The sequence below is a fragment of the Coccinella septempunctata genome, chromosome 2 (genome assembly GCF_907165205.1).
Source record: "Coccinella septempunctata chromosome 2, icCocSept1.1, whole genome shotgun sequence".
Lineage (NCBI taxonomy): Eukaryota > Metazoa > Arthropoda > Insecta > Coleoptera > Coccinellidae > Coccinella > Coccinella septempunctata.
Window position 1 is genome coordinate 43,328,415 of NC_058190.1, and position 22,801 is coordinate 43,351,215.

The 22,801-nt window shown below is 36.0% G+C and overlaps 2 protein-coding genes across 3 annotated transcripts in view; one reads left to right on the forward strand and one right to left on the reverse strand.

Annotated features, from left to right (window-relative positions):
* Window positions 1-22,801, reverse strand: part of LOC123306258 — a 265,491-nt gene that overhangs the window by 159,458 nt on the left and 83,232 nt on the right. The window lies entirely within an intron of this gene.
* On the forward strand, window positions 9,187-10,389 carry LOC123306259. Its single transcript, XM_044888160.1, has 2 exons — window positions 9,187-9,345; window positions 9,984-10,389. Coding segments are annotated over exons 1-2 (339 nt in total). The 5' UTR covers window positions 9,187-9,343; the 3' UTR covers window positions 10,321-10,389.

Below are 22,801 nucleotides of genomic sequence, written 5' to 3' on the forward strand. Positions count from 1 at the left end.
ACTTCAGTTTCTTTAGTTGAGTTATGGATTTTCATCAAGTATTGGACACTACAATTCAATATACACTGCGCAAAAAAATTAACGCACATTCTGAAAATCTCAATTTCAATGAAAGTTAACTCTACGTTGACTTTATAACTTATTTTTTATGTTCTTTCGGGAAGGTTTTGAACGAAACAAGACACATCAAATGGAAGAAAAATTCAGGATTTTACCGAATCTTATGTGAAAGAAGAGAAATGAACAATTTTCAAAATACTGAAATGCTGATAAGTGATTTAATACTTGGTATTTTCACCCCTTGCGTTAATTACAGCTCGGCAACGACGGTTCATACTCAAAATGAGTGATCTTAAAATGTTCTGATCTAATCCTTCCCAGATTTCTCCGAGTTGGATTCCTAAGTCATTAAGAGTAGTTGGATGATTTTCTGAACTTCTCAGCCTTCTATCGAGGTTGTCCTTAACCTGCTCAATCGGATTGAGATCTGGACTTCTTGCTGGCCATTCCATTCGAGAGACTTCAACCTCTTCAAGGTACTCCTGAACGATGCGCGCACGATGGGGTCTGGCATTATCGTCCATAAAAATGAAATTTTCACCAATGTATGGGGCAAATGGCACTACATGCTCTTCAAGAATGTTCCTTATATACTTATCAGCATTCATAGCTTCATTATCAATGACCACTAGGTCTGTGCGAGCAGTCAAAGATATTCCACGCCATACCATAATCGATCCTCCCCCGAAACCAGTAGTATTCAGGAAATTGCACTGAGCATATCTTTCATGTGGACGTCTGTATACAAGGGAACGTCGATCACAATGGTAGAGGCAGAATCTAGAAGAGAACTCTTTCCCAATCGGCCTCTTCCCAATGGATATGCTCTCTCGCAAAATCCAAACGCGCCCTTCGATGGGCTGGGGTAAGAGGTGGGCGTCTTGCCGCAACACGAGGCCTTAAATCATATTCTCTGAGGCGATTTCTTATTGTCTGAGTGCTAATTTGCACCTCATGAGTTTGCTCAAGCTGAATTTGAAGGAGGCGAGCGGTTGCAAACCGTTGTCTCAACGAAGAAACTCTCAAGTAACGTTCTTGAATGGCAGTTGTTACCCGTGGTCTACCCTGTCCTGGTCTTCGGACATTCATACCTGTCTCCCTGAATCGCTGCAACATTCTGGACACACTTGTATGGGAAACTCCAAACCTTTCTGCAATTCTTGTGTATGTCCACCCTTCTTCTCGCAAAACTACCGCTTGGGCACATTCCTTTTGGGTCAAATTGCGTGTTTCGCGTCGCATAGCGATCGAGTGCAGAAAATCAAACGAATGAAAAACTATTGATCACTAGAATTGATAGAGAACAACTGATTTTAGAATGGAGCCAATACATTCAAAATCTGATAATATCACACCTTCAGTTGTAGAATAAATTTGAGATTTCCATAATGTGCGTTAATTTTTTTGCGCAGTGTATTTATAGAGAATTGAACATATGAAGATTCTTGCTTCACAATAATCATAATACTGAAAGTGCGAAAACATAATATTTGGATTCACTCAAGATGTATTCGACATATTGATGAAAAATGATGAAATTTGGCCTCAGATTTTTCCTGCAAAAGTGCCTTTTCACATAAATTACCATGCATAATGTAAGTTTGTGTCAGTTATGTTTACAGGTTTTCAATCTGTGAACATGAAATTAATTCAGGGAAAATCAAGATCAACCTTCAAAATTCCATACCCTATTAAACAATTTTTTCTGAAAAAAAAAGCTTTATCTACTGAGAAATAACTGATTATTTGAAAATGAAAAAATATATGGCACGTGCGAAATAAGAGCATCAACTCTATTCTTCGTTTTTTCATCTCGAGATTATAAACCATCGCTTAAGTTTTAATTTTGCGTCAGATTAGTTACTAAGGCTCTGAATCCCAGTCCATCTCTCCTTTCTGCAAAAGGGCATAATCGCATATTCATCATCGCATCAATATACCCAGCATGGAAATATTAGGCAAACAGCTGGTGATAAATTTATCCCAACTTAACGAACAGGATAAATTCCCAACGTTACTGCGCTATCAGATTGGATCGAATTTTACATTTTACGATCCGAAGGATCCACGTTCGCCAGGAAACGGTCGAATATCGTAAAAATTTATTTCCTGGTCATAAATAGCGCGGAGAGGTTTGGTATTCCCTGATCATGCGACCCAAGAAACGGTACGTTTTGGCCTTATTCGATATTGTAGTAATGACGTTTGATTCATAGAGGATATTTGACCCTCCGGGGACATTTAGGTTCGGTGCAGACGCGAAATGGCCCTTCGCACACAATTTATTAGAATTAATTCCGAGAACTGGACAACGTATTCAATCTCGAAGGAAAAAGAGGAAACTACTTGGAGATAACGTGACCCAGTAGGCATTGACTGCACTGTTCTGCTCAATTCATAACTGTACGATGATGTATTAATATCTAGTTAGCCTAGACCAGTTCAATGCATACAAAAAAATATTGCGTTACCATAGCAACGAACAATAACTCATTAGAAGTGTCAGTGTGAAGTTTAAGGTCACAAAAGTAAATCAGAGTTACGCAATAAATTAAAAGAAAGAAGATGTGAAAATCGAAAAATTGGAGTATGAAGCCATCATCAAGTATCTGCATTTAAAAGGGTTAAGAGGTAAGCAGATTTACGAAGATATGCTTAATACCCTTGGTATGCGACCGTGAAAAATTGGACTGCAAGCTTCAAAAGAGGTAAATTTTCCATTGAAGATGATGACCGATCAGAAAGGTCAGTTTCTGTGTCAGTCCCCGAAAATATCGATGCAGTTCATGACATGATTTTATCAGACCGTCGAATTGGGCCAAAACGGATATCTGAAGCACTGAATATTTCATACGAACGCGTTCATCATATACTTAGTTAACGTCATTTTGGACATGAGAAAAATAAAAGAGAAATGACGAGGAAAGCTATTCAAAGGTGTTTTGTATTTGCAAGACTACTCCCCTATACACAAATCTCATGTTACCATGCAGAAATTCGTGATTTAGGGTTTGAATTACTAGAACACCCCCCCTTATTCACCAGATTTGGCTCCATCCACCTATTATCTCTTTCCTCAACTAAAAAAAAGTTTAAAAGGTCGTAAATTTTCTTTCAACGAGGAGGTTATACAAGCTGTGGAGGTCTGGTTTGCAGAGCAAGAAGAAACATTCATGTTGAAAGGTTTAGAGACGTTGCAGGTTCGCTGTAATAAATGTATCCAATTAAGGGGAGAATATGTTGAGTAGTAGAATATTTTGACGTTGAAATTTTGTTTGGTTCTATAGTAGGCTAAGAATTTTTCAATATATCCTTGTATACACTGCGGGTGTCTAACGTGAAATAAATTCAGTGAATCAGGGATAGTTTTTTTTGCAAATATGCCAGGACGATTTTTTAACAAACGTTGTTTCTCACAAAACGACATAAATATCCTCACCAACTCAGTAGGCCCAATTTATGAACTAATACGCGTCAGCTTGCTTCTCGCGTGCTTACAGACGAAGAAAACTTTTTAAAGTTGCGGATAACAAAATCCAACACCATCATAGTGTCAGATATACTTCTTGAATCTGAGGTGTGACTTTAAAATAAGAAAAAACCCGTCAAAAGACACAGGAAAGGGGAGATTTCATTCTGGTGATTCTTATATCGAGATTTTTTGATGTGCAAAAATACAAAAACAAACCCAAGATGCTAACGCATGTCAGATTCTCCACAAGTTGTCGATGTAAAACACGACCTCATGCCTCAATTTAATTAAATCACGCTCAATTAAATCAAAGTGCACTATATCAATCTGATTTTGAGATTATAGTGATTCAGATTCATAAGGAAACTCTGTAGACTTAGCATTTGTCATCAGCGCTCCTTATTGAAGGCTGGAGATGTGACCATTTCAGGAAGTTAAAATGATAATTTTTTGAGGTGTGCATCGATTTTGATCGTTTTGTTGTCTTTTTCTAGCCTATTCAATCTAGTTTATTACTTGATGTCGAGTCTACGAGAATTTCAATTGAATTTGATGGTATACAGGGTAGAACTGAAAGTTACAATTTGAGCTTCCAATACAATTGGCAATTGCCTGTTGTGGAACGTTTTCCCATTCTTCAAGAAGAGCTGTTTTGAGAGTTGTGATGGTTTCCGGTTGCGAATAAGCCTCCCTAACATGTCCCACACATGCTCAATTGTGTTTAGATCGGGACTACGTGGAGGCCTATCTAATCGATGGATTACATGGACAACTGCTTGCGCAATTTCTTCTGATCGCATAACAAAAAAATCACTTGCTAAATGCAATGCTGAATTCCAGAGAACTGTAACTGACAAGATAAATTACATAAACACTGATCATAACGTTGCTACGCAACAGGATAACCGTGTTCCTTGATCAAAATGTTATAAACTGCATAGTTCCCTTTCAGGAAGGAGCTATTGACATGAATTAAACAGAAAAATTTTAAGAGAATATAAGGCTTCAACAACTCATTCAAAGACTCATAATTGCGTCATTAATTACCTCCACAGGGTGTTCAGAATTTAGAGGAAATTGCAACTTTCAGTTCTACCCTGTATACCATCTGAATCAATTGAAATTCAGACTCGACATCAGAGGATTAACTGGATGAAATAGGCTACAAATAGACAACAAAATGATCAAAATCGATGCACATCTTCAAAAGTTAATTCAAAATGAATTTGGTAAAAAAAATTTCTGTCAGGTTTTTTTGTCCAGGAGTATATTAAGTCATTAAGTATTCCAATACTATACATTTTATAAATGGATATACAAAGGTAAAAAGAAAATCATCATAGTATACATTGACTTTATTCTTATGGACACAGTTTTGGAATCCGACACATTTTCAATCATCCTAAAATTCGCCGGCATCAATTCAGTGAATTCTCAAGTGAGGGTGCTGAGCGAAGAACTGATCGAACTCGTCGTGATTCTCGCACTTCTTCCCGTCCTCCTTAACGGACAAGCAGTGAGATTCGCCCAAATCTAGGAGAACTTCTTTTCCATTAACTTTGCATTTGCATAGAGGGGGCTGCGGAACGTTGCATTCGAACAATCGCTGATGCTTTATCCCCCGACAATGCCAATGGCCATCCAGAAGTTCGTGTTCGAATTCAGGCCAACATTTACACTTATCCTTGTCTTCGATAGACTCAACGCCAGCCAAGTACAGGGCCGCCACAGCAGCGAGGAGGATAATGGATTTCCTGGAATGGGAATTCCGTTAGAATAGAACTTATATATTTGGTTCAGTTAATTCATGGCTCATGATTTGTGATCGAATTTTAGTTGTGCACTTACATACTTGTATTTCCAAAACGGTTGGAATGAGATGAAAAGCCACCCCTATAGGAAACAAAATTATGCCTCTCAAACACAGGTTGTGATCAATTATTGCAATGTTTCAACGCAAATATCAGAGAATGAGTCGCAACTAATAAAAGGGCATTCAGAGACTAAACCTAAAGCCAGTTTCATAATCAAATTCCCTTTAATTTTCAAGCTTCCTTCAGTTCATCAAAAATGAAACTAGAGATAGCTTTAAATTTAAAGGAACTTTAAAATTGATTAGGAAATCATATGAAAATTTAGCTAAAGGAGCCTTATAAAAATATTAATACTTTACAAGATATACAGGGTGAAACTTTGACTCGTACAAATATTTTTACAGTAGATTCTTGAGGTCGAAAGAAATACTTTTTTCCACACCATTTTTTCCGAATCAGCCCTGATAAAAGGATATAGCTATTTTAAGTTTTCATAATGAGCTATGCCACCCCTGGAGTAACGAAATTCGCTTCAGAATAACAAGTTAAATCTATGACACTACACATCTGTGAATTTTTTAAACAGAGTTGCATTCAGCCAAAGTACCCAATTTTCCGAATATCACAGATATTTTTTATTTTTGAACATAAGATTACTCGAAAACGACGCATTATAGGAGAAAATATGAAGAATAATTTTATTTTACAAGACATTCCAATATTAATTTGATAGCGTCCAACTTAGTTTCAAGTTGCAATGGCCATAATGAGAAAACGTGTGTTCCGAAATTCATTTCATTCGATAAAAGCGTTTGTGGGATAGAACTAAAAATAACATTTTTTATGGTTTTTCAACAGCCTCTTCTTGCTCAATATTCTATTTGAAATACTATAGGCTGTCTGAGGTGGCTTTTGGTTTTTTATAACGAGTTGGCTTCAATAGTACTTATCTGTTTTTACTACCACTAAACTGAATTTTACTGTTACTTGTAAACTGGCAACATTTTCAAGAGAAAAGTTTACAACGCACGTACAAATACTGTATTCTCGAGGAGAGTATGTCCTAAGTAGCTTAAGGGTCAAAACATCATATTCCGAATGTCCAACAAATAAAAAAAAATGGTGAAAATATTTTGAACAATCCAAAAATCTGTTGCTGTCAATAGATGAGTTTCAACATGCAGTGGTTGAGGGCCTACTTGCATTCATGAGGCCCTGAGCAGTTATTTCTCATTTTTTTCTGAAACCCTCAATTTTTCTCAATTTGATATAGTTTCCAGTGTGGAAGTATCAATGAATTCACAAGAAAATCTTCGAATACCGGACCAGGAATACGGCTACAACTAATATAAAATGCCCGATTTTATTATTTTATACAAAAGGAAAAGAGTTGAAAAAACATATGGCCTCGACAGTTTGTTAACCAACCCAACTCTCACAGCTGGACGGAAAAAATTTCAAGACAAAAATATTTTGCATCATGAAACGTTTCTCAAAAATTGGAAATAAAAACAAAATTCCACATAAAACACAGTGAGTAATAAAAGTCTGTGTCTCTATAACAGTTAAGTAATCTTCAAGAAGCCACCATCAATTAACATTTTACCGAGTTCTACCAACACATCGTGATAATTATTACGAACACAAAAATCATATAATTTCGATTTCAAAATCCTCAAATTAAGATTTCAATTTTCATGCAACAAGGAATGGTAGTGTATCGAAAAAATTCGATAAAGCCACAAACTCAAATACGAAAGTGAATATAATGAGAGGTCGTTACATGGCCACTATCTTCCATCATGTGCTGCTACAGTATAACATCCCCTGTACTGGGGTATCTCATATTTCATCCCTGATTCGAAAAGGAACAATTATTTACGGTTCCCGATTTTGTTGAATGAAAGGGTTAAGGGTCGCTACTTCATAGAAACAGCGCTTTACAACCCCTGTATTAATTTTACAGCTCATGGTCTTCTCATTAGGCTAAAGTAAATGGAAAATTCAACTACACTCGTTAACACCCTGCGTTATGCATATATCGAACTATTCTACATCTTGCATCAGCCAAATAAAAGTTCTAGGATTTAAGTTTGTTTCCGATTGTCTAAAATATCACTCCTTTAATCCAGATTGTCAGAAAGTACCTATTGTGTTAGCTACTTACATTTTTATGTTTGCTCGACTGTCAAAGATGAACTGATGAATAGTTGAAAAAACTTGCGCTTTTATGTCGATTTTCCAGCAAACACTACGTTCTCGGAAAATCTCGCGATACCTTATATAACACCAATGAAGCACGTCCACCTTTGTTATTGCACTTATGAATAACAATTAATGAAATGGGGAATAATGTCTGTTTATGTTTTTTTAATTGGGTTTGGGTATCACATGAAGGACAACTACACTCTTCATCCTATGGATGAAAAAAATATCCACCCTATTTTTCTATGCCTTCATGAATGTTCATATGAATAGATTGCGTATAATGAAAGCATCCCTGATACCATTATTCATAATATAGTCAATAGTGCAATAAATTTTTTAAGTTCTAGCTGCGACTAGGTTTCATTGCATACTCTATTGGAGACACAATAGACATAACATTTCTCGAAACAATTCGCATATACAATAGTCACGACAATGAGAATTTATTCTGAAGATTAAACTGCAATTCTATGGGAAAAGTTGATATTTAGCATGCTGAAGTAAACAACAAGAAGTACGAGGTTTGAAGATGAACCACATAAGAAGAAATATAGGAAGTCAACCATGTTTGGGATGAAGACACCACAAAGGATATGTTCAACATCTTCCATCGAAGATCGGCTGCTTGATAGAGAAATCTAGAAGTTGTCAAACTGTCTGCTAAAAGAGCTTGATTCGACTCGAGTTGATTCAACCAAATTATTGGATTTATTCTTGTTTTTCAGACAATGTTAATTATCTTTTCTTTTACGATACGCACAAAAGGTTTTAGAAACACGGAATTACTTTTTTGGAAGTAAAAACTTTTTTACTTCACCACAATCCCGATTACGACAAAAAAATCAAGAAATGAGCGAGTATTTTGAAAAACATAAGATCGAAACGTTGGATGAAAATTGTTGTTTATGACGTCGTTGTAAAAACGTTCTGAATTCATCTGTTATCATCAAAGATTTACAACCCTTGAAGTTATTCAAGACAAAGTAAAAACTTTATTGCAATATTCTGAACTAAATAATAAAAAATAAAATAAAGTGTAAATTCAAACATTAACAGTAAACGCTAATTTCAATAAGGAACAAAATAAAATATTTCAGGGCATATAAATGTTGGCTATACCTAAGTATGTCTTCATGTATTGCTTATTCGCTACAAGTTTAGGTTAATTTTCATTTTACCGTGAATTTTACCATAAGACATTACGACAATTATTACCTACGTAAATTGATCTGGAGTCTGCAAAATTACTATTCTATTCTAACCAAAAAAACTGAGAATTCCGAATTTATAGACCTTCACAGCTGAAAAACTGATTTGTAGGTAAAAAAAAGATTTTCCGCATCGATTTTCTTCGGTTTCCGCATTAGCGGACCCTGAGTCCGTAAAATGAAAAACACTACATCAATTCGAAAATTGTCGACGAAACAAATTCCGTAAGAATAAGGCTCGTTTTTGTGCGATGCGTGTAGAAATGCATCAATTCGAAAAATCGATCAATTCATTACGCCTCTCGGAAATCTAATATCTAAAAATGGAAGGAAAATGGAGCTCCATAAATCACTTCTCGGTATTCCCAAGATGTTTGTATTATTTATAGCACCTGCTGGGGTTTAACCATTGATCGATTCCGCACGAATGCTACTTATACAGCCTCGATTTCCATGGAAATAATTATTCCGCTTTATTGTTGACTGCCGCGTAATACCTTTTTAGCATTTGTTGATTTCGTATAAAAGGGGGATTATTGTTTCTGTCCGGTACACAGATTCACCTGAACCATAACGCAGCCATGTAAGTATAGTGTTCACTTTTTTTCTGTCTCAATTTCGAGCATTCATACCGATCCATTTTCTCAAAATAACTAGATTAGTAGTAACGTGCATTCCGAAAAAAAGTAGTTTGGATAGATTTTTATTCATCTCGAAGCCTCCAGTGATAATTTGCCTTATTGCTCATAATGATTTTTCAGTGAAATTCAGGTTTATTTTCATGCATTGCCAACTCTAAATCAGTAAACGCACGACGCTGTTGGTGGTCGGCAAGCCTAAGGTCTTGTGTTAATTGATCCATTAGCATTATCTGAAGCTTTATCCGGTGTAGAGTTGTTCACGAAATGCCAAATTTCAAAGAACAGCGTAGCTTCCCCACACTGGGTTACAGAGGCCATACCTATTCAAAGATCAACTATTCACATGATCAGCTCAAATTTTTTAAACAATTTCACATAGCTGGCCGAGAATATGCTTCACAACGCCTGAGAAAACATTTAGGTTTACGTTTAACAGACATTTTTGGCATTGTTGAAGTAAATTTCAATCATTTCCATTCATCATTGAAGTCTATACATCGTTCCATCTCTATAAATTGCATATTTTCAATATTCATCATATCAGAAACTATCAGAACAATTATTTACTGATTCCTTTCAGGAAAATCGTGATTCTTATCGCAGCTTTCCTGATCCTCGCGGTGGCCTTCACCGAGGCCGTGGACGATGAGGCCGACTGCAAATGCTGGGAGGACTTCGTACCCGAACTTCACGTCGACCACTATCATTGCAGAGGGCTGAAACACAAGAGACTCTTCGATTGCAACGAGCCAGAACCTCCACGCTGTAAATGCACAGTTAACGGACAACAAATGGTGTTGGATTTGGGCGAAGTTCACTGTGCTGGTGTTAAGGGCGCTGGAAAAGACTGCGACAATGTTTCCGAATTCGAGGAGCTGTTCAAGAGGCATCCACAGCTCAGGCTTCACCAGAATTGATGTATGTTGACGCCGTTGCTTTGTAGGGGTGACCCTGATGATTTTGTTGGAAATAAATGATGAATTGAAGGTTCTGCTTTCATTTGAACCCCCAAACAACTGGCAGTTTTCAATTTTTTAGATATTTCTACCAAGCTAAAATATCGTAAAATACCGTAAAATATCGGAAACAAAACATTACTTTTAACCGAAGGCTATGAACAAAGCTCATGCTTAATTTTGTCGTCTTGACCTTCTCTATAGATACGGCTTCTGATTTTAGGAGGGCAGTATCAGTGGCGGTTCCAGGGGTGAGTTTTGGGGGGATGGCATAATTATTTATTTGAAGTTCTGTGAGGTGTTCGTTGATAAAACATGGGTATATCTTTATAATTGTTATATAAGCTATGTTTGGAAGAAAACTACTTCGAAACATGTTTCGATATTATCAAGCTCTCAAACCTCAAAAAACAACTTTTCTAGTAATAAATCTGAGAAAACGGTCTCGGCGCAACCGTTCAGTCTTGACGAATTTTTAACTCAACCCATCATTTTCAGGATTTTTCGAGGGTAAGCTTTTGAGTCGTTTATCTCTCGATAAAAGTAACTGGAGATGGAAACGTGATACATATTCTGAAAGAGCAACTCTTCTTGTTATGAATCTGAGAATTTCATCCATCTCGGCGCAACCGTTCGGTCTTGACGAATTTTCAACTTAACCCATCTTTTTCAGGATTTTTCGAAGGTCAGCTTTCGAGTCGTTTATCTGTCGATAAAAGTAAGGATGGAATTGTGATACATATTCTGAAAGAGCAAATCTTCTAGTAATAAATCTGAGAATTCCATCCATCTAGGTGCAACCGTTCGGTCTTGACGAATTTTTAACTGAACCCAGCTTTTTCAGGATATTTCGAAGGTCAGCTTTCGAGTCGTTTACCTCTTGATAAAAGTAACCCTACATGGAAAAGTGATACATAGTCTGAAAGAGCAACTCTTCTAGTAATAAATCTGGGAATTTCATCCATCTCGGCGCAACCGTTCGGTCTTGATGAATTTTTAACCGAACTCAGCTTTTTCAGGATTTTTCGAAGGTCAGCTTTCGAGTCGTTTAACTCCTTATAAAAGTTACCGTAAATGGAAATGCAATACATATTGAAAGAGCAACTCTTCTAGTAATAAATCTGAGAATCTTATCCGTCTAGGTGCAACCGTACGGTTTTGACGAATTTTCAACTGAACCCAGCTTTTTCAGGATTTTTCGAAGGTCAGCTTTCGAGTCGTTTATCTCCCTATAAAAGTAACCGTAGATGGAAATGTGATACATATTCTGAAAGAGCAACTCTTCTAGTAATAAATCTGATCAGCAATCATCCATGTGTGACAAAAAGTTGCATTCTAGTTGAAAAACGGTTGCAGAGTGAAATTGGATTGCAACCCTTGTCACAAAACAGTTGCACCGTGTGCGCTCGACCTGGGTTGTCAGTCTTTATCCAGCAATGGCGGCCATGTCAGTTTGTCGAGTGCGTAAGCAGCGGCATTAGAAATCCGCATCCGATCCAATTTAAATTCCCGGCAATCACGTCAAAAATGTGCACCTAGGATGAAATCTATGCGCATTATAATATGTCGTACATACAGGCAGAATTTAAGTGCATTTCAACGTCTGAAAGGATTCTATTATGCGCGGAATCCTTTTTGGGGATCCATTTCCGTGAACGCATTCGGGCCAGGCCGAGGATGATTCGAGAAGATTTGGATTTAATGCTTGGTCGCCATTCCTAATGATACGAGGGGATTTGAAACTCGCAAGAAACGGTGGAATTATTCTTTCCGGGCTGTGGACGCACACATTTTAGTCCGAACGAATCTCCAGGAAGATGGGATGATGAATGAGAAAAAATTAATGGATCTCTGGGTTATCGATTGGCGGGAATATCAGGACCGGACGGTTCGGAAATTCACGTTTACCTGAGCTCTAGATGCACTTCGGTTAATTCAATTCCAATTGAAATTTTTTTTTCTAGATTTCGATGATATAGATCGATCTATACCTAACTAATACCCATGATAGGGATCCAATTCAGGGTGCCCCGCTATCAATGCAACAAAATTTATTGAGAAATCCTCACAAAATTAGGCGACCCCTATTTTTGATTGTTGCCAGCACGCGTCTCCTTTCATTCCAGAATTTAGTTATACGAACATCGCTGAATATCTTCATAAACTTTTTAGGGTTTTCACTCCCAATCTCTGAAACAAAATCAATTAAAAATGAAATCAACGATTTGCTCCTGCGTAAATTCTTGCACTAATTTGTCAGGAGCAAATTAACTAGAAAAAATTGTTGCCTGACAATGAACTCAAAATAAATAACGTTGAAATTATAATTCTTCGTAACGTTTCGGAGTCTATATCAGACTCCTTCATCAGACGGAAAAATCTACTTTTAAAATCTTCTGAATTGTCGCTTTTTGTCTGACATTAATTGTCAACAAGAATTTACGCAGGAGCAAATCGTTGATTTCATTTTTAATTGATTTTGTTTCAGAGATTGGGAGTGAAAACCCTAAAAAGTTTATGAAGAGATGCAAAATCCTCCCAAAATAAATTTCAATCGATATCGCTGAATATGTTTATACGATCTTTATGACATACGATATCTTATGATTCTATTTGTTTTAGCGATGGACCCCATGAACACACTTTTAACTGGGCCACTTTGTCTTTGGAACCTATTTCGAAATTCGTAGCTTCTTCTCAAAATTCTCTGCCCTCATACTTTTATGATTATTTCTGCTGGAGATGTTTTTTCGAATAAATATTTACCATTTTTAATTTTGATATTATGTAGAGTTATAAAACTATAGGTCCTTTCGTTTGCATAGAAAGTGTAGCACTTTTCTACACTCGGTGTAATTTACACTCGATTTTAGTTTTCGTTTGCTGATTTACAACAGTGTAGAGGAGGTGTAGTTTATCTACACCTTGTCAAAAAGAGGTGTAATATTATTGTTCTGTGGTGTGAAATACAAAATTTGAAGTTAATGTCACGGACGCCACAGTAATCTGCTTCAAAATGGATACAATTAAATTTAAAATTTGCGATAAGTTCGCACTTTACAAGAGGATGAAAAAGTAACAAATCTTCTAAGAAACGTAACCATATTACCTATTGAATCAAAATTATTCGTCTGTGAGCGTGATAACCTAACGCCAGTGTTTTTTTCATTCGTTTGAGCAACTACACTGAATATCAGCTGATTTAAAGTGCAGTGTAGATTACACCACACTGAGAAATACACGAAACACACTATTATGTTCAGATGGAAAATGTAGGTACAAGCTGTTTTCAAAAAGATCATCAAGCAAATGAATTCATGAGAACTCAAGATTTTCAAATTACAACTTATATTTATATATATTATATATTAATATAATTAATATAATTAATTAATATTATTTATAATTTTAGTCGATACTAGGGGAAAAAGAAAACCCTAACTCTAAAAACAAATTGAAGGGTTATCAAGTGAAAACTTGATTAGTCTTTGACTTGCGTAAACCACAGATCAAATTTTTAATTCGAAGTTCCGATGAATAGTTTTCACCTTTCATGAATAGACGAGTTCAGAAACGTTTGCCAACCTTGTAAATATTCGGCTGAACACTTACAATAGGAACGTATTTTTTTCAAATTATATTTGTGCCTTTCGGTTGCTTTCATCATTTCATAATCCTTGGAATGTCGCTGGCTTTCAAATCCAACGTTTTCAACGTTTTCGTTGTAAGTGTTTAGGCGAATATTTACAAGGTTGGCAATCGTTTCTGAACTCGTCCATTGCTCATGAATTTTTCAATTTATGAGGCCTTATTAATGAAATGTAAAAATTATTAATCGGAACATCGAATTTTATATACCACCTAAGGTTTCAGGAAGTGGCATACAGTTTGAAATAGCTGTTTTTCCATGTTTCAAGTCTTTCCTTGATAATGATGAACTCTGAAAGTTTTGAATTCAGGTTTAGGGTTTATTTAGGCAAGGCCTCCTCTTTTTTAAGTCGAATCGTCTGAAATAATGAAAAATTTAGGGTGTTATTTGAAAATCTTGAGCAGAAATATTCGATAAAGTGTGATTTTTTCACAATTTTTTTCATAAGAATCCCAATTATTAATATACCGTTGACTTTATAACCAAACTGTTCAATTCGCCAATAAATCAGTTATCTGAAGATATATTCCGGTATAACCGCAAGATTCCAAGGCCTGAAAATATTCAAGGAAAGTTGAAAACCCAAACATGTAAATTTTCAGAACAAAATTGTGATTTTTTTATAAAGGTCTAATAGGCACACGTAAGGAGTAACCATTTTCGCAGAATTCGGATAACTCTTTTCATACTCATACCTTACACGAGGAAGGCCTGTTCTAGATGCATGGGAACTTGCAGCGTTTTTCACAAAGCGCATGGAAAGTTGGCAGATGAAGATTCTTGAAACTTGCCTCTAAATATGTAAGTTCGTATGATACTTCACACATTCATGAGCTCAGTGTTCCAATACGAAACACCATACCCACCCAACTTGTAGTAACTCCGTTGAAATAACTCGAAGGGCAAAGATCAAACGGAGATGTAGGTTGAAACGAAATAGTGTAGAGGAATGGCATTAACATATGGACCCCTAACGAAGATTAATACATGACATGAACATGGTAATCTAATAGGAACCGCTTTTGAGTTCTGCAGTTATACTGGGACCTACGGAGCAGGAATTAGAATTAGGAGGCGAATTTGTTTCAGATACGGGTTAATTCTGTAGAGCGAGGAGGTTTACGAAGCGTACCAAGGCCCATCGTACACGACGATGATGGCCGCTGCCACCCGTCCACAGCCTACGATGTGCTCATTCGTAGTTTACAACGAAACATTGCTAATTTGATTTCAGCTCCCGGCCCCTCTGCCCCATCTCTCCCAATTCCGGTAGAATTACGGATAATTCAAGGTTCGCGTAGGTGTTGAAAACGCAGGGGCGATATTTATAATTTTACGCAAAGAGAGAAGAGAGACGATAGAAACAGATTACACGATTTTCACAAAAATGAATTTCGACCCGAGTTTCGCTATCACAATAATATCTTCAGGTGGGTGAAGGTAAACTGAAATATTTGGTAGGTACCGAACGAAATAAATAGGTTGAGGCTTTGACTCGTACATATATATTAACAGTAGATTCTTGAGGTCAAAAGAAACACTTTTTTCCTCTAACATTTTTTCAGATTCGGCCATGATAAAAAGATATTTTAAGCCATTTTGAGTTTTCATAACGAGCTGTGCCACCCATGGAAAAACAAAATTACTTTCAGAGTTAGTAGCTAAATCTGTGACACTACACATCTGTGGATCTTTTAGAAAGAGTTGTATTCAGCCAAAATATCCAATTTCACAGATATTTTTTATTTTTGAACATCAAAATACTCGAAAACGGCGCATTATACGAGAAAATATGAATACTTTTATTTGAAAAAACGTTTAAATATTCATTAGATAGCGTAAAACTCAGTTTCAATAGTTGGGTTCTTTGAATTTTTGGTATTTTTATGGTACGTGATGGTCATTAGGAGAAAACTGGAAGACGTGGGTGATATCTTGTGTTCGAAAAAGATTCACCGAATAAATGAAAATCTATATTCCGAAATTCATTTCATTCGAAAAAACCGTTTGTCAAATAAAACTAAAAATAACATTTTTTTCATGATTTTTCAACAGTATCTGTCAAACCTAGTCGATTCAGGAAAAATGGTGAAAAAAAAAGTGTTTCTTTTGACCTCAAGAATCTACTGGCGATATATTTGTACGAGTCAAAGACTCATCCTGTAAAAGCAAGCATCGTGTAAATCTTGAGGGGGGAATGATAGTTTCCAGAACATTCGGAGCAATTTTGGGGCAGGTAGAAATCGGACTAGAGCTGGTAATTTCCTGAAACGTTCAGAGTTATCGATGTTATCGAATAACTATCATCTTCCCTTAGATTTCAAGATTTTATTTTTTTCCTTTTCCACTCTCCCCAGTTGTCAGTTGAGTTGCTCTGACGAGGTCGAATAAGACCGAAACGACGGTTAGCATTTACTCTTCCTAGATGAAGCATTTGTAGATTTTCATAACAGTAGATGTTACCTATACTTCATTCAAATTTATTTTAGCAGTCGGTTGGCCATGAAATAATTTTCTCAAGTTTTTGTAACTAGAACGAAGTAACTCATGAAATGTCGTTAATGTCATAATGCCGTTGCCACAACTAATATCAATTTTTATTACGAAAATTCGAAAATACCCTGATATTCTAAAATCCACAATACGTCAGACGGTAGCGAACATATTCAATGTAAAAGAATTTATATAATGTTTCATCTGAATCTAAACGACTTATATTTCAGCTGGATATTTCCACAATCAGAAAGATTGTGAATGAGGAGGATGACAAAGAATTTCCTTCTATTGGGAGACCCAAAAAAGTGGTGGCATTTGAGAATTTTATGTTTGAGTGAATTAATGCGAAAAGTTTACTACAGGATTTTCGATAAATGTCATCGGAGAATAAGTTCCCGAAAATTGATTTTTCTATTTTTCATTTGACTTGTCCTATACAATGTAAATGTCTTAAGGTACTAATAAATACCTAATTATTATTATTACATCAATGTATTAAGTTGAATACCCACAAATACGCGCAAGTTGCACTGTTACTTGTTTATTCAGGTGAAATTTTTGTTGCATCTTAACTTAAAACTTCCTTCAATTCCTTTTACTTATATTGATGCAAGATGATTTTTGTTGAAGAATTTAACATTCTTGTAATTATCTGTTAATTCCTTCGGGAGATACCCATTCCCAACCACTGCATCATATGCATTTCATCTTCGGGTTAATATTTTTGAAATCTACAACTGATGTAACGTATTCAAATTTTAGCCAAAGGAGATAACAAACATCAACTCTCCTCAAGCTAGTGCATATTATGATATTATACTGATCTCTTGTATTTTCCATGCAAATAACTGGATTTGGTATGCCTTCAATTAGTTTGTATAAACTTCGATTATGTTCGCCACATATTTTCTGAAGAGATTCGACATTGTGATAAAATACGTAATAACAGATACTTTTACCTAGAACGGGCAACATAGCGTTGATTTAAAACCCAAAAATGTTCTGACAAGCTTCATAACCCCACATTTTCGTACTATACAGAGTGAGATGTGTCAAATTTCCATGGCCAACCGACTGCTAAAATAAAATTGAATGAAGTATATGTATCTGAATTAATTTTACATAATGCAACGATATCTCTTCCATATAAAAGAGAATGTGGAGAAAATTAGCGAACACTTTCAAGACATCAAATGTTGTTCCAACAGTATTTGACGTTTATGACGACAATTTCCATTTCCATGTAAAATCACGCACTTCAACAATACTTTTCAACTTTCCTCACATCCTCTTTCTGTCTCGCGTTCAGCCAAAGCCAACAATTGAATTGAAAAGAAAACGAATTGTTCCAAAACCGAACGAAGACTCCATCCCCTAAGGTTTCCCGCCATCAGTCGGGTCGATACGAAAATTCTGCGAATCGCCCAAAATGATAAATCCATTTTTCCCGAATTTCCCTACCGTTGTGAATGCAGAGTGGCTATTGGCGCTCGTGTGTTGGAATGGCTTGCGTATTCCGGTTCTTGTCAACCCCAGGGAAAGATTTAGTTGCCGGTCCTTTTGTAGAAGGACTTTATGCAAATACGGAGAGTTCGCATCGCGTATTCAGAGATTTACACGTTCGAAAAAATATTGACCTAACCTTAGGAGGGTCCTGGGGCGATGTGCCTTAAATTCAAATTGGCCGGAGGATTGATATTTCAGCCTCTGGTCCGGCAATTCTCCCCAATTTATTCCTACGCCATTCTTTCATCGACCGGATTACGCCTGCCGCATTTTGAAGTGGGGAAAACTCGAACAAATTCGGGAATTTCACCTCGTGATGGGAAATGCATTCATGTTGGGTTTTGTGCATTTTTCTCCAACTCTCTCTCACGGTTGATCGGGTGCTGATAGAATGAAGAAAATGATGGAAGAAATCCCATTCTTGTACTAAACCTGGAGGTGGTGTGACCGGTGGTCACATTGTTGTAGAAAATCCTCTTGGTTGCCTAGCATTCGATTGATTTTCTCTAGACGTTCTTCAAGTTTTGTGCCCGATTGAAACCATTTGAATAATCCCATATTAATGGTGCTGGTTCATGTTTATGGTCATCACTTATTAGCGAACTCTAATTTTAATGGGGGCTACATTAGCTGAGACATCTAGATTCTAGATTTTAAAGGGAGTTGCACTGTGTCCCAGAAAACTCAACATGGCCATTTTTCTCATTTAAAATATCTAATAATAACAATAAATGCTGCATTTAATCGCAGTTTCATTCCGTCCTGGAAATTTATATTGATAAACGCAACTATCTTTTGAATTAGAATTCTCACTATCCACAGGAAATTCAGCATTCTCATCAGAAAGCTGCAAGTGCACAAGTGAAATATGAAGGAATCGAGCTCGACGTATACAGTGTGAGTCTTAGACTCATACAAATATTTTAACAGTGGATTATTGAGGTCAAAAGAAACTCTTTTTTCCTTCACCATTTTTTCCGAATCGGCCCGGTTTAAAAGATTCAGGCTGTTGAAAAACCATAAAAAATGTTATTTTTAGTTCTATCTCACCAACGGTTTTATCCTATGAAATGAATTTCGAAATATAGTTTTTCATTTATTCGATTAATCTTTTTCGAACACAAGATATCACATACGTCTTCCAGCTTCCTCATTATGACCATTACGTACCATAAAAATACCAAAAATTCGAAGAACCCAACTCTTGAAACTAAGTTGGAAGCTATCTAATGAATATTGAAACGTTTTGTAAAATAAAAGTATTATTCGTATTTTCTCGTGTAATGCGCCGTTTTAGAGTAATTTGTTCAAAAATAAAAAATAGCTGTTAAATTCGGAAAATTGAGTATTTTGGCTGAATACAACTCTGCTTAAAAGATCCACAGATGTGTAGTGTCACAGATTTAGCTAGTTATTCTGAAGGTAATTTTGTTTTTCGAGGAGTGGCACAGCTCATTATGAAAACTTAAATTGGCTTTATCTTTTTTTTAGAACCGTATCGTTAAAAATGGTATAGAAAAAATGTGTTTCTTTTGACCTCAAGAATATACTGTTGTAATATTTATATTAGTCAAAGACTCACCCTGCATAACATACATACATATTTGTATACATATTATGTATAAAACGTTAGATTCACATATATCAGTTTGTTGAAATTGACCAAAGTCAAAATCTAATTTTTAAATTAGATCACAATTTGCGCGCACCAATATTCAGTCTTCGCACTGCTGGTAAAATTTTAACCTCATCCCCCGCGAAGTTTAAACTGACAAGATTTTGCGAAATTGTGTACATCAATAGTTGGGGGTTCCTTTGATCCTTCGAATTTCAATTACAAGACCGTCATTGTTCGGATATTCAATCAAAAATTAACTTTCCCTAATCTATCGAGAAGTTCATAACACGCTCCAGTAAATCTGTGCGTAACTATGCTACTGTCTCGTTGAATAGGACCCTTCAGCAACCTCCCAACCATTCCAATTATCAGAAATTACCAGAGGCATCGCTTTGTCAAACGAACGGATCTTGAATGATACAATAACTGTGGTAACTTCAAAGAAATGCATTACTTCCTAGTAAAGAGTAGACAGTAGAGATTGGTCCTCAACATTTTTCGAATTTTTCAACATGACCAGGAATATTGTGGACATTGTGGACACTTTTCCTTATTAGTTAATGAGGGGTATTAGGGTACCTACTCGTTAAAAATCCTTATCACTACCTATATACTGGGGTAATCTTTGAAGACAATCCAATATTTTGGGGCGATTGTCAGATCTATTTCATTAAAAAACTTCATAGGATAAAGTTTCGGGAATATACATGATGAGAGTTTGACAAGTATATACAAATATTTCAATAGTAGATTCTTGAGCTCAAAAGAAACACTTTTTCCATTTTGGAAAATCTTTTCATTTGGATATATCTTTTCATCAGGGCCCAATCGGAAAAAATGGTATGGGAGCTTCTTTTGAGCTCAAGATTCTACTGTTGAAATATTCTTTTTAAGTTTTCATAATGAGCTGTGCCACCCTTGGAAAAACAAAATTACCTTCAGAATAACTAGCTGAATCCGTGACACTACACATCTGTGGATCTTTCAAACAGGGTTGTATTCAACCAAGTACCCAATTTTTAAAATTTCACATAAACCTAATTTTTGAACATCAAATTACTGGAAAACGGAGCATAATACGAGAAAATATGAATGAATACGTTTATTTCACAAAACGCTCAAATATTTATCAGTTAGCGTTCAACTTAGTTTCAAGTGTTGGGTTCTATGAATTTTTTGTACTTTTATGGTACGTATGGGTCATTATAGAAGAAAAATGGAAGACGTGGGTAATATCTTGTGTTCGAAAAAGATTAATCAAATAAATGAAAAACTATGTTCCGAAATTCATTTCATTTGAAAAAACCGTTTGTGAGATATACTTAGAACTAAAAGTGACATTTTTTTATGATTTTTCCACAGCCTGTTTCTTTCGAACCGAGCCTTGTAGGAAAAAATGATAAAGGAAAAAAGTTTTTTTTTGATCTGAAGAATCTACTGTTGAAATATTCATATATTTTCTTGCTAAGCACTATGCCACGGTTGAGGTACGTAATTGCAGTCACAGACAAACGAATGAAGGCTTCCACAATCTCTTTGATCAATGTCAGAATTATTGATAAGATTAATGAAGGCATGTAAGCCCTCCAAAATAGAATAAAATAAAACTTTTTCACAAGCTGAAACTTCGGCTACAATTCTGTGGTATTTATTTGAATTACACTCAGTCATTTCAGTAAATAATTTCTATTCGGCTATTGAAAGAAAATTATACTTCAGAAATTGAAAAGATTGGAAGAAAATAGATACACAAAGGCCGTAGAAAAGTTATTAGGTCAACAAATGTGTGAAATGTATTTCCCACACTTCTTAGAGATATCTACTTTTGGAGCACAATGATGAGAAAATACAGATTTTTTCTCAAAAACCTCATGACCTTCTACTCTCTCGTCTCCCCCTATACTGCTCTCGTCTTTTTGACACCATTCCATATATAGGTATTGTAGAGAATACTATACTCATTGTCGATAACATACATATGAAAAAGCCTTCGAAGCGGAAATAAAATGAAGGCCATTCATCCAATCACGACCATGTCCAGTACGCTTCATCGCTATCCACTCAAAATAAATGAAGGGAACAATTCATCACCCCTGGAACTCATTACCTTCGATGCCGTGAAATCGAAATACGTCTCGGGAAATTCAAAGAGATTTACGTGAAAAAATACTTCGATAATAAAATGTACTAATCCCCGATCCTGAAAAATTCCTCCATCAAAGAATACAAATTGCCCGTCAATCTGCAATTCCACGGGTCCTACTTTTTTATCATCCCCGGGCAATTTATCTTCCCGAGTTATTTTCTAGCGCTGAATTACAATAAATTTCGCAGAATTCCTTCTTCTTCATTTAATGCCTCTTTCGTTTGCAGGGGTAGCACACTGAATTATTATCGAGACGCTGTAAGGGAAAAATCGGAGGGATATTTATTCAATCTGAATCGATACTAAAAGAAAACGTTTTACAACATGGCATTCGATGAGTTTTCTTGTGAGGATACGAGTTAATTTATTGGCTATATCTGTTCCTAAGATCTCAATAATAGTAGAATTTCAGTTGATTTCATAAACGCTTCATGACACTACTAACTCAGTACAGTTCGATCGATAATAGTCCTTGCTATCAAGAAACAGAACACTGTGTCTCTGAGTCCATACTCGAGGATCTAAATCTCCAAAACACCTTCTTGTTGAAGATGAACTGGTCCTCAAAGCCTGCTTGGTTTTTTACATTTTGGGACCGTTAATCATTGTTGAAGGACGACAAAATGTGCTCTTCTCAGAATAGCGGACAGAGTATTTCTATATGGATCAGAAAAGACGTAGACACTACTGAGTTCTGAGCAAAATCAGCGTTCAAAGTGAAGCTGATAATGGAAATGCTTCTTTTGGCAAGGAAACACCTCATCCACACATAAAAACCTCCTGGTGAACCATAAAAGGCTTTATGCCTTGTCCAAACTTATAAAATACTTCGAAGGTTTGCAGAGTTAGGGCTATGTGGTTGAATCTCTCAGTAACCGTCAGAGATCTCCACGAAAACCTAGCTTCAGAGTACAATATGTTTAGACAAATGTTTCTCATATTTTCTGAATGCTCAATAGATTTTCTATTCGAATTCGAAGTTGAAATGAAGAAAAAATATCCATGTGATTTCGAAAATCAGTCAAAT